This window comes from Eutrigla gurnardus (genome assembly GCF_963514095.1).
Source record: "Eutrigla gurnardus genome assembly, chromosome: 14".
Lineage (NCBI taxonomy): Eukaryota > Metazoa > Chordata > Actinopteri > Perciformes > Triglidae > Eutrigla > Eutrigla gurnardus.
Window position 1 is genome coordinate 4560329 of NC_139937.1, and position 19242 is coordinate 4579570.

Genomic DNA, 19242 nt, shown 5'->3' on the forward strand with positions numbered 1-19242 from the left:
CCTCTATCACTGTAACTAGCAGAAGCCTCATACATAATTTTAAAGGGCAGTTCAAACTGCATGTGGTGTTAAACTGTCAGGCCTCTTAACACACAATGGAAACACATGTGTTCTGCCAGGAATTAAAAAAAAAAAACTTGAGACAAAATTAATTTCCTAATTCTAATTTTTAGGGGAGGAAGGTTAAGGCAAAAGCTGCAAAAGTATATTCACATTCAAACGTGAAAAGATATCTGAAATAGAAACATCTGTAAGCTTAATGAAACTACTGCTTATTTTCTTCAGAGTAAACTTGATTTTCCACAGGATGGATGAGTCATTAGTGACTTCTGGCCGGAAACAACAATCTTGCAGCTGTATTTTATATGCCAGACGCCGCAGTTGCTCTCCACCAAGCAGGCTAGAATTCAGTGCCAGATACAGACACATTTCCAAAGATATAACAAAATATAAATACTCTGAACGTGTCATGTAACAGGATGTTACTATTTCATTGATTTCCTGTTAATTATTTGACGGCTGCTCACCCTCGAAGAGGAAACACTCGATTCAAGAATATACCAGTAAGTTAAGACAAGAACAAACTCTTTTGCAATAACACCTGAAGCTAAATAAGTTCATTTTAAAATTATGAATGAGATTTGCCCATATAATGCCTTCTTGTATCAAAGGTTCAACTTGGAATATTTGTACTTTTGTACATTGAAACTATGGAGTTTAACTTTTTACTTTTAACTCTTTGATTAACTTAGACCTTTTTGGGATGCATTTTAACAATTCATTCTTTGTAATGATCAAACAATGCCGGTTTTGACATGAAAAATAAAAGTTTGGTCTCCAACTGTTGGACAAGATTTCATTTTGAATATCCAAAAATACATTGTGACTAGTAGAAATGTCGTTATGGATATCCACAATTCGTATTATGACTAGTAGAAATGTAATTTCAGATATCTACAATTAGAATTATGACTAGGAACAATACAATTGCAGATATCCACAAATGTATTGTTGATATCTGTTGACAGGTAGACAGAATAGTTTTTCATTTTGGATATCTGAAATGAAAATTATGACTAGTAACAATTGGATTGAAGATATCTGAAATGGGAGTTTTTCCTAGTAAGAATTCAATTGCAGATATCCAGAATGTTCATTCCAGATATCCAGAATGTAATTGTGGATATCTGAAATTGAAAGCCCAATACACATGAATGGCAAAAGTGACGTCATTTGGCCTAGGAAGAATGTCATTGTGGATATCTGAAATGTTCTTTTTGACTAGGAAGAATTGAATTACAGATATCTGCAATACATATCCAGTCTAGCTATTAAATGATAAAACGGCCACTTATACTTTTTAAGGATTTTTAGATATTTTAAATTTAGTTTTGACTAGTACAATCAAAGTTGTAGATATCTTAAAATATCATTTTTACTAGTAAGAATGTATTGTGGATATCTTTAATTACCATTAATTACCAAAATTACATTTTGACTAGGAGAAATGCTATTATGGATATCTAAAATATAATTACAGATAGCAGTGTGGTTCGATTAAATGTTAAAACGGCTTGCCATAAGCGGCAGACCACACTCCAGTCCAGTAGGTGGCGGTGATGCGCCTCAACACACACAGTGACGGGCTGGGTGAGGGCCGGAACGGGTGAAGAGAAACGGGGGGAGGGTGGAAGTAGCGTTTATTGCGCACAGTGTGGGCGAAGAAGTGAGCGGGGAGGCAGCATGTAGTCACGGATAACTTAGACGAGACAACAGCAGCGGTAAAAATACCAACATACTAACTATCATTCATTGTGACCAGCTGTGGTGAGTATTTGAGAGCTTTTCACAGACAGAAAACTTTCTAATTTCTTTTGAATTGTTCGTTTTCAGCGCTCCCGTTTGCTGCACGTGTTTTTCTTTATTGTCTTATGGTACTACGTCACACATGCTTACATGATACGGATTTTTGTGTGTTTTTCACCACTGTTGTCTTATTTTCCAGACACCACTTGCTGCTGTGGAAAAAATGACCAAAATCCTGCGTTTGCAGGGCCTTGATGTGAAGGCGGGTACTGAAGATATTCGCACGTTCTTCCAAGGCCTTCACATCCCCGACGGTGGAGTGTACATAGTGGGGGGAAGTCTCAGGGAGGCTTTTATTGCATTCACCACTGAAAGAGACGCCCAGCGTGCCATGCGGTACACTGAGAACTTCCTCAAAGGGTCTAAGGTGTATCTGCACATGAGCTGCATGGCAGAGCTCGAGCACAAACTAGAGTCATTTTTAAAGAGGAAGAAACCCTCCCCCACGCAGCGTACTGTGAAGAAACCCCCGACATCTCCAGATGCTAATGTGCTACCTTTGAGTGCATGTCCTCCTAATCCCAATACTGCAAATCTGCCACAACTCCTTAATCCAGATGATGCAAATACACAGCCTTTAAATGTAGAGTCCCTCGATGCCAACACTGCCTTTCTTCTTGGGATTTGCACTGTCCTACAAGGACTCCAATCATCCATTCAAAGTGAAAACAAGGAGGCAGAACAGGGAATTGATTTTTCCAAAGCTCACGGCACAGTTGCGTTTGACGAGGTGAGGACACCCAAGATGGACCCGAGGTCAGGCTACGTCCAGCTCTTCGGTCTGCCGTCCTCCACCACAAAAGAGCTTGTCTGCCATTTTTTTGAAGGGTTGATGGTACAGGAAGTGATCGTGAACGTTAGCTTGGGACATAGACGTGGCTGCCTTGTAAAGTTTGCGAACATGCAGGATGCATGCGAGGCACTTCTCTTCAACCAGAAGTCACTGGGCTCCATCTGCGTGGAGGTTCGTGGCGCAAACGAGAAGCTGTGGACCAGCGCGCTGCAAGAATGTGAAGCTGCTTTTGATGTTGGGGAGAGAGTGAAACTCAAGCAAATCCCTCACGGGGGAACTGCAAACCACAACCAAAAAAACATGTCTGCACTGCGACTCAAGAGGCAATCTGCACACCAGATGCCATTTAAATCATCGAAAAAGCCGAGACCTGATGGTGACTCGACAACAAACAAATCTCCAACCATGGAGTACGTCGTCAAGGTCGGCAATATACCCAAAAATATGACCAAGACGGAAATAAAGGAATTGTTTGGCTGTCCAAACATTGCACACACAAATGTACTACATCTGCTCGACGAGGAAGGCATCAGAACAGAAACGGCTTTTCTTATTTTTAACTGCACTGAGGACTACGAGTATGCAATGAATCTCAACGGCTGCCACGTGGGCTCCGATGCCATCCAGGTCTCATCAATCACTAAAAACATGATGTGGGACATGCTGGCCAAAACCCACCATGGGAACCGTAAGCATGGTACGAAAGCCAACGCAAAGAAGAAACCGGACAGAACGAGGAAATCCAATCCAGTTGAGACACCAGAAGAAGCACCAGGCATGAACCCGGACCCAGCAGCTCAGACGTGCCTGTTTGTGAGAAACATGCCTGCAAATGTACAGAAAAGTCATATAAATAGACTTTTTTATCAATACAAAGTGGGGGAGGATGATATCGTTCTGCTGCACGACTTTGATGGCAGAGGGATTGGCGAGGCCGTGGTTCGGTTCAAATCACAAAAACTTGCCACACTGGCTCAGAGACTCCACGGTCTGGACTTCCTGGGGACAAAAGTGCTCCTCACGCTGATAAATGAGAAACAGATGGAGGACATCTTGACAAAAACAGTTTGAGGAAGTTGATTAATGCTGAAATGAAGACATTGTGGTCAAATACTTCTAGTTAGTTTCACATCGTTCTGGTTCACCTACAGAATTGTCCACTTCAGAATTTATTCATGCTTAATCCCTGAGCACATTGCTTCTGAACGTTCAAGAAATTTAAGAATAAATTGTTTTTTTATGGTTCATTTGTTAATTGTCCAGTGCTGTCTAACTTGCACCATGATCCACTTTGAAACTACTGGGGCTTTTATGCTGCAGGACTCCATGATGATGGGAAGACTCGACCTCAACTCGTCGGGAGGAAATATACAGATATGCTTTCACGTGCGTCTGGGAAGCTTTAAGTCATGTGATGTGTCCAATCAAACTAAGCAGGAGAGGCGTCTTGAACACTTCTGGGACTACGTTCAGAACATATTGTGGCATCCCCCTCAGTCGCACAGGAACGGAAGAATGCATTTTAAGGACATATTTGAATTTAATAAATGGGAAAACAACATTTTCTCCATTACTTTTAATAAAACAGGGCAATGGGAAATGAACAATGGCCATACATTTGTGGAGTTAAAGCTGCTGAAAGCATGCACAAGTAATTGTGTGTAAAACTTCTGAAGTTACAAATCTTCCCATACTCAAATAGTTTAAAAAAAATAATTAAAAAGGCTACTAGGTAGCAACTGAAAAACTATAGCTAAAGACAAAATCAAAGTTAACGGTCCTTGACGGTCATGACTGATGTGCATATAGGACAGAGGGATGGGAAGGTCAAGTCGTCACACCTTGGGACTGTCATTTGTAATACCGGGTTGGACCATCAGAGTATCTGGACGAACCTGCAGAGAGACGACAGCCAAGAAACACGGTAAATGTCAAAACATGGGAAGATTCTTCACCGTCATTCTGTTGTCTTCAAGTCCACAAATACCGTACTTGAGAATCTGTCGCTGCTGCTGCCTAGCAGCCTGGGGCTCGTCGAGGGGAAACTTGTAGGGGTCAATGAAAAGTTGCTCAGAGTGGAACGCTGGAGAAAAAGAAGACCGAATACGTATGAGGAGACACTTTTACTCGTTTCAATCAACCAATGATATGATGCATCAACTAAATAAATAAATCTTTAACATGTTGGTTTTTAGTTCGAGACATGAGGGCAGAGTTGAGTAAAACGAGCTCCATACTGTCGATACGCTCCTCAGTCTGTACTCCATCAGCACATCCGTTAGTTTTTGTGTGACCTTCAACACCAGCTGTGCATCATTCTCATTCTCTATCCGGAAAGTATCCTAAAAATACATTTTCAAGTGTTACTGTATGCTTGAAGAATAATGAGAGATGTAACAAAAGAACATTGACAGGAAGAGAGACATACCAGGTAAGTGAGTAGAGTATTTGAAAGGTTGCTACTTTCTGGAGCTGCTCCCATCAAGCTTGGCCTCTCCAGCGGCTTGTCCACTGATCTGTCCATTAAGTTACTCCGGTAATCATCATTATGCATTCTGCCTGGGTTGTCCTCCAGTAGTCCACCCTGTCTGTAGCCATCTCTTTCACTTCCTGATCCAAAACCATCTCCGGGCCCAACCGGGTGACGACCTATACCATCTCCGGGCCCAGGCGGGTGACGACCTATACCATGTAGGAAAGGTCTCCGATCCATATCCGAGTCGAGGGAATCTTGCCTGGTCGAGTAATCGTAGCTTCCGAAGCAAGGCTCCTCGTAGTCGCCCCCTGGATAGTCAGAGAGAGGACCGCCCTGAAGAGGAAACTCCCCTGGAAACCTTGAGTCGGAGTACCTGGGACCTGGTGGACATGTTGCATTTAAATACACATCCAGTGATTCATTGGAAAAACGGCATATGCTTTGATAATAAAAATGACTCACCGAAGGGTGGTCCTTTTGGTCCCATCCCCAGTGAAGGTGGAGGCATTACTTTAGGAATAGCGGTACCTGTGAGAGAGGAAAGAGGACGAGAAATTCACAACTCAGGTTAGCAACCAGCAAGAAATCCTTCATTACATAACTCATTCATAGCAGAGTGACTTACGGAGTCCTTTGAAAGCAAGTACTTCACAGGGTTCCTTCAGGATCACCTAAAAGCCAAACAGTAGCACTTAAATCAACCCTCTGCTTTGTATTTCATCTTCTCTTAAACAAAGACATTCCAATGATTAGAAAAAAAGACCTAGCTAAATAAGAAGACCTAGCTCAGGAGGATAAACACAAGATGTTTCTGCTGCAGTGATACGAGTCTGTGAGACAGTCCGACATTCACCTTGAGTTGCCCCCTCCCCTCTGCCTTCTCCACCTCGGCTGAAACTTCTTTGATTGCCTTCCTTACGACAGGGTCTCTGACGGCCTCTTCCTCTTCATGGGTCACCTTGTCAGGGTGGACCTTTTTCTGTATACAAGGCAGAGAAATACAAACATTTATAATAATGTTGCAATATCCCATCCTTTGAGGCAGATTAAGAAAACCACCGGGATACTCACCATGTATCTGAAGCTGTGTTTCCAGCCTTTCACGTGGGCAAGCATATCATGCTGCAAGCGGGAGACGGCGCAGAGTTTGCACTGGTAGTGTGGTGGGACAGATTTACTGGGGCTACGGTACTCCCATACATACTGAAGACCTGCAGACATGTGATGATTATGCACATAGGATTGATATTCCATACAAGAAGGGAAGGGTGTAGAGCTGATGAATGCGAGGGAAATAGCCCCTTCTGCTTACCAATGACACACTCTGTGACCCCCTTCAACAGTTTACTGAAAGAGGGAATGGTCTGGATAGATGCCCCTTTGGAGAATACTGGAAAACACAACAGTGGTCAACACAAAGCAAAAGCTTTACAATAATCCACAAATGATAAACAAGTGAGACACCAAGGTTTGTGTCCCAAAGACTAGTTCAGTGAGCCCCTTTGTTACATACATATCTGGGGAGAAACACAGTTGGGAAGAGACCGATATAAGACGGTGTGTTGTGTTCCTACATTACCTGCAGTGTGTGGTGATCAAGGAATTCTATTCTATCTATATGAACTGAACAACCATTAGAAACCCAAACTCCTCGTGTGCCTTGGGGGAAGAATGGGAACAGCAGTTCTCAGCTAACCCCCATTTAGGCCCAAAGGGGCTACAGGATACCAGCTCCTATGATGCAATGCCTCTCACTGAGTCAAACCACAGAAGAATCACTTCCGTGTTGCACTACAGATTCAGTTCAAGTGCGATTGGATGAAAAAATGTATACTTTAAAATACTCTGGTAAGCCATATGGTTCACTCAGATAAAGGAAAATATTACAACATATCACCCAAGCCAGTGTAACACTGGCAAATTAATAAAAAATAAATACTGCATTCAGCAGTGTTAAAAAAAATGTTCTGGTGAAAAAAAACCCAACCACCACAGCACAAAAAGTGCCTTAAAACTAGTCCAGTAGGGACCAGTGGAGCTTTGGTGCTGATCTTTAACGCAGCCACATCTTAGGAGAATGGGTTGACATTCCTAACATTGTTCAGTATATATAGCATTTAAACCCATCTAAATATTGAAATTGTTCACAAATAGGAACATTGTGGCAAGATTCTAAAAAAAAAAAAAAAATGTATGGAAGTGTCAAACCTGGATTTCCACAGATGAAAACCATGGATAGCACCAGAACAGCCCCCATCTCTGAGAGTGTGAGTTTCAAAGAGTGGTGAACATGCCACCACCACACACGAAGCAGGGAAATCAAGATTTCAAGCTTCAACTCTCAGCGCGGGCAGTGGCACTGTGTATAAAGGACTTACCTATATCAGCAGAATGCTGCGGCTTCTTTCTCTGTCAATGGAGGGAATAAACCCACAAGAAGGAGAGAGACACATACAGGCATTAGTGACAGGATGACACTTAGCGGAGGGCTGAACTCCTCGTCCATGTCCGCCACATTATATGTGCCACAGGGCCGTTATTTTCCCTGACCTCCATGACCTCTGCTTCAAGCAGTAACAGTCAAAGAGACAAGTGTTTAAATGGCGTCTGTTGTGGAAATCAGCGCTCAGTGTCAGCAGGAACGACCCTGAGTCTAGCAGGGATCTCCCTTTTAAGGAGGAGGAATCATACCGTAGACAAAAGACGGGTCATGTCCTATCTTACAAAGGCAAGATGTACAGAACACAGATGTCATAATGTCCTCTGAAATTATCTCATGTCATGTGGCACTCATGCTCATATCACCTGACTACGCACAGGCAATCATTTTAGTCATAGAATAACAGTTAAAAAGAGGAGATGCGGATCAACGTCTGACCTGACAAAGATTCTGATTATAAATTACAAACATCCAAAATTCCCATAACACGTCTAAATCAATGTAGTCGGGGGAATCAGTCTAGATTCTCATTAAAAGGAGAATATAGAACAGCAATACTAGAATACTAGTACTACTATAGAAGGATAGAGTGGCCATATTCAAGAACATTTTCCCTGAAGAATGAAATTGAGATGCTGCATTTCCAAGTCTTTCCTTGTTCTATATTGTGGCTGTTCACCCAACGTGGTACGTTTGGGGGATTGGATTCCCTAAGTTTGACGGACGAAAACAGCAAACACCTAAAAACACCTCCTATTCAGCAGGAGGAAAGAGGAGAGGGAGTCAGTTTTAATTCTAAGTGGCATAAAAATATAAAGGTAGCTCCTGCAACATTTGTAGCTTGAATTTGGATATTGGGTCTCTTGCTATCATCATGAGAAAAGATGAAATTCACAAGAGAAATTCAAAATGCTGCAAGTGGCTCATAAACGTATAATATCTGAATAAAAATAAATAAATAAGAAACCCTCGTCATGTTTTATTAATTAACTCATACAACAAATTCACAAGTTTAACAGCGGGGGTTTGTGCACTGAGTTTCAGTAGTGTTTAGTAATCACTTATGTGATGATCCAGCTGGCAGCTGATTTACATTTTATGTGACAACGTAAGTACTGCACACATTAAGAGAATCTCTCCGGAGCCCTGCTTAAACAGTAGGTCATGTGGGTGTTGAACGTGATAGCAGCACTCAGAAGTAAAGACTGAGTAGCCTGCAGTTCGACATCGGTTCAGAGAACCCGGGTCACGTCACACATGAGACTCCGTGTCAAATCTGAGCACCAAAGCCACGTTTGCATCGTCAAGTCACCAAACTGAACAAGAGCTTAGAAATCCCCTTAAATTGCAAGAGTGAATACGTAGGCCACAGTTGTGAGGCACCACACCACTGAGTGGGGTCTTCAAAAACCAGAGTGCAGACACAACCGTGCCTAAGAGTAGAGAGACCTGCACCAAATCCACATGCCAAGGACTGCTGCTGCCCAGCTTTCATCAGGCATCACAACAGCCAGACAGCGTACGATATCAGAATATGAGGAAGGAAATCATGTTTCCTTCATGAGCAGTCAGCATTTTATTTATTTATATATATATGTATATATATATGTATGTGTGTGTATGTGTCTGTGTGAGGTAATACGAGTGTGGTTTTATTTGTGGCAGTGTTAGTCGTGTATATCCGAGTGTGATAATTACCCTGGCATTTCTCTTTTGATTCGCCTGCGGCCCATTTATAGCTGGCTGGTTGTCTGAAGCCTGAGCCTCCATTTCTCCGCTGTGGGACAAAGAAGGAAATCGCATCAGAAACATTATTATGCCAAGTCATTCCCCTTCAATACAGGAACACGCTCTCGTTGTTCGTTATTGAACTGTGACCCCCGTTATTGCATTTAGCATACTTTAAGTGGTTTTACTCGCGTTGTTTCGTTTCACCTGAGGCCCAGCAGAGTCTTAACTTAACGGCTTTTTGACGTTGCGCTAGCTGTGAACGCTATCTAAGCAAATACAAACGCCGATTATCACAAACACCCTGCTAGTGAAACAATACGATAATTATTACCTTACTCACCTGAGATATTTGATTGCAAACTGCGATTTCCTCAGTGTACGGAAAAGGAGCAGACTCGCTACGACGATGACAAGAGGGGAAGTGGAAGCGGTGGTTCTGCCGGTCCAAAAAAAGACGACATTTAAATATTTCATCCCCACGCTTTATGTAAAACTGAATATACTACCAAAATGATTCAAATTCAATGTGCATTGACGGGCACAAGACATCTGTAATTACAATGTTGTATTGTCTTCATTAGCTCATAATCATAATATTTTCTCAGGCACATGTGAGGACAGCTATGTCGTGCGCTCGTTTTGTGGGCCAGCGTTTACCGCCATAATTGCCGGAGTAAAATTGAACACGGTATTGAAAACGTTAAATATTTCTCAGGCCACGGGGGAACAACAGTTGTATTTCATTTGTTCTAACGTCAAGGTTATGCATAATACACTGCCTGGGGCCGCTGGCATAGAGGTGTTATATCGTTAGCACCGCAGCCCGTGTTGGCGGTCTGAACATCGAGCGCGTACAAGTACATGTACACACGGAGTGAGGACCCGGGACACACGCACCACACTGGAGACACACTGGAGACACATTTTATTTTTTATATGTATGGACAATTGTTAGCAGGAGATCATATTTAGCTGGAGACACACCGTTTTGGTGCTGTGTGGACGCTAGGAGCAAAGAGTTTGTTTTCCCAATCGTAAGTAAAATAAGGAACTGTCATGCACGATACCAAACCATTACGATGTAGTTAGCTATAAGCTAGCTAAGTTAGCCGACGTTAATAAAAGTGCATCCTTCAAACACGTCCATGGTCCGACAGTCCCGTGCAGAAATCGAGTAGTTTGTACAGTCTGTGTTGCAAAATCTGTGTTTTAGAACTTCATAGCAAACATCTGCCAGTGGTCAATATGGTTCTTGTTGAATTCACTCACTCAGTTCCATCCCACCTGCATGCCTGGTTACAGACGGCAGTATAGACCACAGAGATGAAGTCCAAGAAGAAGAAGAGACAGGATGACTTTCAGAAGGTCAAGTTGAAGGTGGGAAAGACGAAGCCCAAAGCTGATAATGTCACCAACACCAAATTCCGCTCAAAGGGGATCAATCTAACCGAGCAGCTGAAGAGAGACACAAGTGGCCCCACCACACACAGACACCTTGGTATCAATGTAAGCCTTGCACCTGTGATTCACATTTCCGCAAACGCATTTTTCACTTAAAATGTATATTTGGTATACTTCAATTTGTCTGGCTTTTCTTCCTTTCCTCCTCCTCCATCAGGACCTCCTGTCTCAGCTCCACCATTACAGCCCCAATGTGAAACACGGTGCCTTGTTGGGTTTTAAAGAGTTGCTCTCCCTTAATCCCTCTCTGTTGGAGCAGCATCTCTCTCGTCTGCTTTCTGAAGTGGCAGCTGTTTTCACAGACAAGGATGGTAAAGTTCGCATGGCGGCGACGCGTGTGCTCAGGTTAGTGACGTGCCAGTGATGGAGGAATACAGCAACACAGTCAAATAAATGTGGCTTTTGTTTCTTTCTCAGATAACATGGGCTACACTGCTAACTGACTCAAATTGTTCCAGGTTCATTGCGCAATCTGTGCCTGCAGAACGAGTGGCTCCATTTTACCCCGTCCTCAGCGCCCACCTGTCTTGTGCCATGACCCACATCGAGACCAGCATCCAGGAAGATTCCATGAAGGTCCTTGATGTGTTGCTGGAGCACTACCCTGCTCTGCTAGCAGCACGGCCTGCAGTTCTCCTCACTAATTTCCTAGAGTTGATCTCTCACAGACAAACCAGTGGAGGAGCCAAAAAAGCCCAAGACGGTAAGGGACGGACCTGGGCACTGTCAGTCAACCTGAGCAGGGCTGTGACTAGTCAGCAGTGGCGGCTCTCTGTGCTCCTCAGGTATGGAGGCCACGTTCACACCATTTCTAAAGGATTTAGTTAAATTATCATTCTAGCTGCCAACCCTTTGTTTTGTGTCACTTGTATTTCAGGCTTGGGCGTTTTCTGCAGGCAGTAGTTGAAGAAAGACCAGTGGAAGAAAGTGATCTTTTTATCCCAACTGAAGGACTATTTGGCTCCAGTGGAGATAGCAGGCTAACCTCTCTGTATCTCAACTGGGAGGAGCTCACCTACAGCAAGGCCGGAGTGAAGGTTTATGAACATTCTGGGGCCAAACCAACCCCCCGGTCTACCTTTAGACTCAGGTACAATACCACAAACTCCTGTAACTAAGAATAGGAATGCACACTTGATTTATAGGACATATCAAACAACTCACTTTTTTCAGTTGAATTGAAACATTATGTTTCATCTTAATAATAATCTTTATTCTATTCTCTTACTTTGTAGACCGGAGGTGGATCCTGGGACCGCAGTGGGAGAGGATCTGGACTCAGCTGAAGCTGTTCAGAGCTTTGCAGCCACACTGGTGCCCCTTCTGCTGGAGGTGTGGGTAGAAGCCAGTACCAGTGACTGTTCCTGGAACGCCACTGAGGGCGCTCACCTCCTCACCCCAGATGCCATGTCAGTAATGTTCCAGGTGTTATCTATTCTACAGCTACTGAGAAAACTGGCGCCCCAGCGGGAACACCAGGATGCACTGGTGAGGAGAGGACGGATATTACACAGTGGTTTTTGTACAAAATGCTATTTTGTACTAAAATGCATTGTCTTTGTGTAGGACGCATGGTTCTACAAAGAATACCTGGGAGATTTTAAGCAGCACTTCATGAAAAACTTCCCATATGGTACTCGGGACACACCCAAACCCAGAAAGAGGGTTGATCTGAAAAGGTAGGGAATATCAGTGTTACTATGTTCCTTCCTTCCCCTCATCCATAATGTTTTGACTAATCACTGCATTAACTGTATAAAGACTGGCTCTTACCACTGTAACCCCGCTGCCCTTCCTTTAGGAGTAAGCAGACTGCAGCCATCCCAGTATTGACAGTAGAGCCTCTGGCCCTAAATATCACACTTTGCCAAGTCATGGTGTCCCTCAGTCAGAGGCAAGAACTCGGCCCAGAGACGGATGGAGACTGGCTGACACCTCTGAGAACGTTTGTCCGAGACACTCTGGGCAGCGGCTTGAAACTGAGCTACAGGCAGCTCCACATGCTGCTGGGTACTGTGTGGAAGATGGTGCTCACACAGAGAAACAAAAGTAAGCATGTGCAGTGTGTTGGTGATTTTAATGAATGCTAAAACTTAAATTAAATAAGATTAGAAATGTTCAGTGTTATTTTTCAGGCAATACTAGTTTGTGAACTAGACAGCATTTTGTATGCAATTATAATATTAATTTCTAATATTTCTTCATGTCATATTAATATTTGCATGTACGTTCATATTTGTGCAGCAGTGACAGAGGACCTGTTGGCAGCGGTGTATATCTACTACAAGCAGAAGCACCTGACTCTTCAGACACGATCTCTGTTGCTGTCTTTCTACAGCAAGCTCTACCTGCAAGAGCAAGGACACACACACATAGCGAGGTAACCTCATTCATTGTTTTTCAACCCCTGGTGTCTTCATACTGGAGATTTTCAGCGCTTGTACGCGGCACAAAGCCAGACCTCAGCTTTTGGGCATTATGAGCACAGACCAAGGATTGTTTCATGAGCAGTTCATTCATCTAGATGGATTAATGAGAATCATGTGTTGTCATCTACAGGAAATAATATCTTTCTTACACTAATTTATCCAGGAATGTGCATTTGCTGAAAACAATACTTATTTGTGCTTGTTAATAGAGAGGATGGCTTCATTGCACAGCCTTTTAATATTCCCCAATTCAATTTCAGGCCTATATAATTGTAACAAAAACATGACCGTAATATTTTTTTATCAGTGCAACAATTGGTGGATGGAGGCCCAAATGAAAATTTTCTAAATTCAAAACCTTGCACTGGGCCTTTTATATCCAGACACATCATTACATACTGTCTGCCTTTGGTTCATGTGCACCTCTGTCTGTTATCTCTCCCTCTGTCTCTGCTCTGAAGGAGTAAGGTGCTGTGTTGTTGGTTGGCATCTCTTCCTGTGCAGTTGATCCAGCTGGGCCACCGTAACCCTACTCTCTCTGCACGACTTATCCTGTCCATCCAGGCAGCCGCTTCTCGGAGACACAAAGACCTGCTCACCAGTCTGCAGACAAACGCCTGCAGTCTCTATGGTATGCACTCAATAAAAGGGAAAAACAAAGACTATTAACTCACACAGGAGGGAAAACGGGTTATTGCACTGATGTTTGTGATTTGGAAATTGTCACACCCTGGTCAACAATGTCCCATCGGGTGTTTTCCAACAAGTGATGTCACAGCAACAGTTGATGTGACATCACTGATGAGGCTGGGGTCAGAGGATAAAAGTTTGAAATGTTCTACCAAAAGGAAAGTAGTGATTTTGGGGAACAGAAAATTAACCTGCTCTTTATCTGCCTGTTAAATACATTCCCTGATCAGTTCTAGATTAAGGATTAATTAAAAGGAGATGCCGTAAAAAGCACACTCTCTATTTATGTTTCTTGTTCCCACTATGGAATCAATGACAAATAAATGTATTCATACTGAAAAATGCATAATAATTTGCATATGCATTCAATACAATACAGAACACAGCAGCAGTGATCATCTTACCAAAGAGGAAATGTTACTAAGCCAAGAGAATTATGGACCACATGTTACACCTTAATTTCCCTAGGAGGCAGTGCAACTCCATGTTTCCCAGCGCAGACAACTTTGTTAGACTGAACTACAACCAGAGGCGGAAAGTGGTAATAGCCCTGTACATACCCGCCGCTCTGAGGATGGTGGGATAGTTAGGCTGGTGTCTGAGAGAGGGGGGGCGAGGAGAGGAGGGGGGGCGAGGAGAGGAGGGGGTGGGATAGAAACTGCCGCAGAGCCAGCAATTCACCATCACAAGACTCCTTTTGTCTGAGGGCTTCTGACATCAGCATGTGCGTCAGAGACAGACAGAACACCACGCACACAGACATTATCTGAGCCCCCACTGTCGTGCCATGCCTGTCTGTCTGTCTCTTTTATACTAGTTCTAACATCTTCTGGTTTTCCTGGTATCTCTTTAATTTTCTTGTTAGAGCATCATCTTATTCCCCCAGAGGGTCCAGTGCATTGCTGTCTCTATGTAATTACACGTAGTGTGTCTGTGTGTGGGTGTGTGAAGATCCACAGGAAGGAGTTGTGGTGCTTTTACCAGCAGAGTCCCAGCAACGTATGGTGCAGCTGCTCTACTTTCTGCCCAAGATGTCCCATTCTCTTCTGGCCAATCTGAGCTGCTGTTGCACTGCTGGAAGAATCTCTGCCGGCCTCGCTGCCTCTCTGATTCGTATCATACACCTTCGGTGAGCTTGAAACCCCCATACACCTGCAGAAGCCACATGAACTCAATGTATTGCTGTGTGTGTGTGTAAGGAGACACAGCCTTGTCAGTATGGTGTTGGACACTCAAGCCACTCTAGCTTGCCACCATCAGATGGCAGTATTGCACTTTCACAGATGAATTCCTGACATGTTTTAAAATGTCTTAAATGCCTGTTGACAGGTGCCGATTTTGAGGCCCTGTTTATTTGACATGAAACGTACGGGTGACAATGAAAGCAGTTTCTTTCACACAATCGCAGCCTACCCATTGCTGTAATGGTGTGTGTATATCTGCATGCATTTGTGTGTCAGGCCTTCTGCTTGTGCCAGTGTTTTGCAAATTTGGAGGGGAGGGAGTGCTGAGATGTGTGTGTAATGGGTATGATACAAAGAGCTCTTTGGGAGGCTGGAATGCAGAGTCGTCATGGCGTATTCAGGAGACAGTTCTGTCTGCATGTGCCTCCTGGGCTTCACAAAACACACTTGTTATTCACTCACATTTCCTACTGTTACAGATCTATCTTCCCCTCGGGACAAGGAACTGTATTTTCATGCACTATTATTCACAAAATGATGCTCTCACAAAAAAAGGGGTCATAAATAATCATAAGAAAAGTGATGAAGAATGTATATGCAGGAAATTGTTATTTGGAAATAAATGGTGTGTCCAAAAAGTGTAACAATTGAAAAGTTGTGTAAATTAAAAATTGTAGAAATGTTGAATTTCAGAAAGATTTGTGGTTTAAGGCAGATTTTGAGTCAGTGATTGTTCACCGTGTTCACTGCTTGTGTTCTCCAGGTCGTCTCTGAGCGGCTGTTCGGTTGGGAGCCAGGAAGTGGCTCTGCAGGACGTGGACTACATTAGCTTCTTGTTCTCCACCCTGACGGGATTCTCGTCCGACAAACTGGCCTTGCTGCAGGAGGCCAACGACGACGGCGCCCTGCCTCCCTCCCCCCTCTCACCTCTCAGCCTCTACCCCACGCAGCTGGAGCAGTTCACACACCACTGGGATGTTGTTGAGGTGTGTTGAACTGCACGTTCCTTCCTATAATTACCCCAAACCATACACACAAACACACACGTGTAAACATGTGTGTGTGTGTGTGTGTGTGTGTGTGTGTGTAAACATGTGTAAACATGTGTGTGTCTGTCTACATTCTAACTACTGAAGCTGCTGCCAATCAGAAACATTTGGACGCAGCGTTGAAAATTAACCTAGAAGGTAATAGGAGGCGGAAGAAAATACATTATTTTGAAAATTGAAAAGCGTTGATATTCTGGACACAGCTTTAATCTACCAGTCTCCCCTGGATCCTCTCCGTCTCTCATATAGAGCTCAGAGGGTGGAATCTTTATCATGGCACTGTGGCTGAGAGGGGAACCTTTATCGCGTTGCGCAGGTTGGAGATGTGTGGTTATCGGGCATAACGGACATGCACAAATGGTAATGAGAGCCCATGGCATGATGGGAGTGTGACATTTCTGCCCAGAATTACAGTTAACGTAACTATGCCCTGGGGCAAGTGTGTGTGAGCAAGTGGGGGGGCTTATAATCACTAATTCAGCTCCTCAATTAAGCCCTCAGATCCTCCCTCTCTCATCTTCCTGTCCGAGTCAATCACAGACAAGTGACGGGAAGGAGGAGGGAGGGGACACATGGTGGCGAGGGGGGGCGGCATTAAGGGACGGACTGTGTCAACTCTGGTTCCACTAATGAGACGGGATTGTTTTTAATGACGATGAGAATGCCAAAAGGTGCACCGTTCTGACACACACTGCCTCACAACTCAGTCCTGCGCTTCAGAATGCAATTTGATAAAAGCTAATGAGAATTTGATTTGGATTTAAAGTTGATTTTTTCACTTTTACAAAGTTTGTGGCAGCTTTTCATCTCCAACCCAGCGAGAATGAAATTCAGATGCTGCTTAGGGACCTTTTTCTTTGGTAAAGATAAAGTCTGACTTCATCCAGACAGGGAGTCTTTTCCTTAATTTTCTCTTAAATCCTTCCTCGATTTAAGATTTTTATTTCACTTTCGATGTTTTTTCTACATAGAACTTTGTTTAAGAAGATTGTGTATCAGCTTTCATTAACCAACATCACACATCTGGGAATGAAAAACTTTGGGAAATATGGACCAATAGTGTTTCAGTCAATATCAGTTACTCAGTGACAATATATGAAAGTATGCCCAGAACTATGACAAAAACATAAATGCATGTATGTTTTTGGCAAAAAATTGTACATTTAATAAATCTGTCCCACCTTCAGTAGCCCTGAGAAAATAAGCATAGTGTAATAATAAGTTAACCTTTCCGATTTACCAACTGAAACACAAAGTGTTGTTGAATTTCATTAGAACTAACACTTATTAGCAATATATCAATTAAATGATGTTTGATATCATTATGTTTTGTTTCATTCATAGGAAGTCTGCCACTGTCTGGAAACTCTGGGTTCAAAGTCTCAGTGCTTTGACATCTTACAAAATGGCATTTGCAAATATCTGGTGAGAAACTGTTCATTAAGCGACGATGATCATCACTGCTCTATGCTTTACTGCTGCTGTTAAACCTGCTGTTATGTGTGTCAGATCAAGTTAGGAGTGGTGCCTGACAGTATGGCGGCCGGGCTGCTCAGAGCTGTATCCAGACTGCTGGACTTGTCCGTCCTGCCCGTTGAGCCTGTGCTGCGCTTCTTGTCCCAATGCTGCCTCAGCCTGCTGGCTCTGCTCATCAACCTGGAGCAGGAGTTACCTGCCGAAACCAACCACAAAAGGTGTGAGATGAATGACTACGACCTTTTACTGCTCTATCTGCTCTGATCTCCTGTTGATATGAAATCTTGAGCTTCCAATTTTTGCCGATTGCCTCGGGACAATACTATTTTTGTAAAACTAACCCCAAATCCTTACACCACAAAATGTTCTAATACTCATCAAACAACAAAGTCGAAGAAAACAAAATGATTTGTGCTAGAAAAAAAAAAATAACAGAAAAAAATTAGGATAAATCTTGCCTTCTTTGGTTTGGCCATAAGACTTCCACATCACATGCAATGTTGTCTTGTGCGAGGCAGCGTGGAAAGTATTGCCTGGAGTGCCGTATCCAGGCCTGGCATGACCTCCTCTAGTTTTCACTCCTCTTACTCTCTGTCCTATATTGGCCTCCATAATTCAAACCAAATGTTTACGTGTGGCCTATTATTAGTGCTGAAGCTCTGATTCTCTGTGTTTTCCCATGTGCCAATAAAGAAAGGCAGTTGGCAAAATAGCGTAGCGATGTAGAGACCAATGTTTACGGTGTTTTATAAAATTGCAAACTGTGTGTTGTGTTTACATTTTTGCAAAAAGTGCATTAGAGAACTAGCAGTTTGCCATTATCAGGTGAGGATTTTTTATTTCTAAAACACCGTTGTGTCACATGTGCAGGGAGGCGATATGGGGAGCTTGTGTGTCAGCGTTGAGCACGGTTCCTCGCCTGCTGCGAATGGTTCTGCAGTTAATGCGCGTTGGAGATCTGAACGAGGAGGAACTGCCACAGCTCGGACACATCCTGTCGATGCTGCTACAGCACTCGCCACTCCACAACCAGCTGCTGGCCAACGCTACTCTGCTGCAAGAGATCCTACAACACCTAACGGTAAACACGGCTCACTTGAAATTCAAAGGGAAGGATTTTAGGCCTTTTCTACAGTTTGGATGGAGAGATATGGTATCTTAACCTCTCATGGCGGCTGTTCACCTGATTTCTCTGTGTGATTTTCAGAGGTATTCCCGAGGTGCGACAAGGGAGCAGTGGTTGACGGACTTACTCTACTGTTACAGCGTCACCGTGGCTCACGGCTCTTCAGCTCGCCGTGGAAACTTGGGCCTTCGAGACATGTACTGACCGACACATCGACCAGACCGCCACCTGGTGTGTTGCTCAGTTCACCCTCTCAAACATCTTACAGTGACTTTGATAAACACAACACTCCACGAGACAATGAAAGTAAAGAGTACATGCAACAAAACGTTGCAGACAGGAGTGGAGTGGAGTGTTTATTGTGTGTGACAATGAGAAAAGTCCACGTTGTTGTTTTAAGAGCTCTAGTTTTTTGTCTTGAGCTGCTTTATTGAGTCATTCTTAGCCTGGTAATCGTTTGTCCCCATTTTGCCTTTCCAGAGCATTGTTGGCGATCCTTTTTTGATAAAAAAAAACAAAAC

At 43.4% G+C, this 19242-nt stretch overlaps 3 protein-coding genes across 5 annotated transcripts; 2 read left to right on the forward strand and 1 right to left on the reverse strand.

Annotated features, from left to right (window-relative positions):
* The first annotated feature begins 380 nt into the window (after nucleotides 1-380).
* Nucleotides 381-3904, forward strand: rbm12ba (RNA binding motif protein 12Ba). 2 transcript variants are annotated; one of them, XM_084026513.1, is made up of 2 exons: nucleotides 381-563; nucleotides 2006-3904. In XM_084026513.1, the coding sequence occupies exon 2, from the start codon at nucleotides 2030-2032 to the stop codon at nucleotides 3728-3730; it is 1701 nt and encodes a 566-aa protein (XP_083882639.1). In that variant the 5' UTR covers nucleotides 381-563; nucleotides 2006-2029; the 3' UTR covers nucleotides 3731-3904. The 2 variants fall into 2 exon arrangements, with proteins under 2 accessions (XP_083882639.1, XP_083882640.1); XM_084026514.1 differs by lacking the exon at nucleotides 381-563 and adding an exon at nucleotides 1720-1827.
* Nucleotides 3905-4183: 279 nt separating this feature from the next.
* Nucleotides 4184-9722, reverse strand: LOC311024209 (uncharacterized protein). Its single transcript, XM_084026515.1, has 12 exons — nucleotides 9647-9722; nucleotides 9274-9352; nucleotides 7514-7544; nucleotides 6448-6525; nucleotides 6207-6346; nucleotides 5989-6114; nucleotides 5761-5806; nucleotides 5598-5663; nucleotides 5088-5515; nucleotides 4897-5001; nucleotides 4652-4742; nucleotides 4184-4554 (listed from the first exon to the last, which is right to left on the reverse strand). The coding sequence occupies exons 2-12, from the start codon at nucleotides 9343-9345 to the stop codon at nucleotides 4511-4513; spliced, it is 1227 nt and encodes a 408-aa protein (XP_083882641.1). The 5' UTR covers nucleotides 9346-9352; nucleotides 9647-9722; the 3' UTR covers nucleotides 4184-4510.
* Nucleotides 9723-10182: 460 nt separating this feature from the next.
* tex10 (testis expressed 10) lies at nucleotides 10183-19236 on the forward strand. 2 transcript variants are annotated; one of them, XM_084027620.1, is made up of 16 exons: nucleotides 10183-10340; nucleotides 10609-10812; nucleotides 10925-11112; nucleotides 11226-11552; nucleotides 11645-11857; nucleotides 12003-12255; nucleotides 12334-12446; nucleotides 12569-12816; nucleotides 13012-13147; nucleotides 13658-13827; nucleotides 14838-15015; nucleotides 15834-16056; nucleotides 17464-17544; nucleotides 17629-17813; nucleotides 18466-18676; nucleotides 18803-19236. In XM_084027620.1, exons 2-16 carry the CDS (start codon nucleotides 10630-10632, stop codon nucleotides 18923-18925), a joined length of 2832 nt encoding a protein of 943 aa, XP_083883746.1. In that variant the 5' UTR covers nucleotides 10183-10340; nucleotides 10609-10629; the 3' UTR covers nucleotides 18926-19236. The 2 variants fall into 2 exon arrangements, with proteins under 2 accessions (XP_083883746.1, XP_083883747.1); XM_084027621.1 differs by having other exon boundaries at nucleotides 10198-10340; nucleotides 10580-10812.
* The last annotated feature ends 6 nt before the right edge of the window (nucleotides 19237-19242 follow it).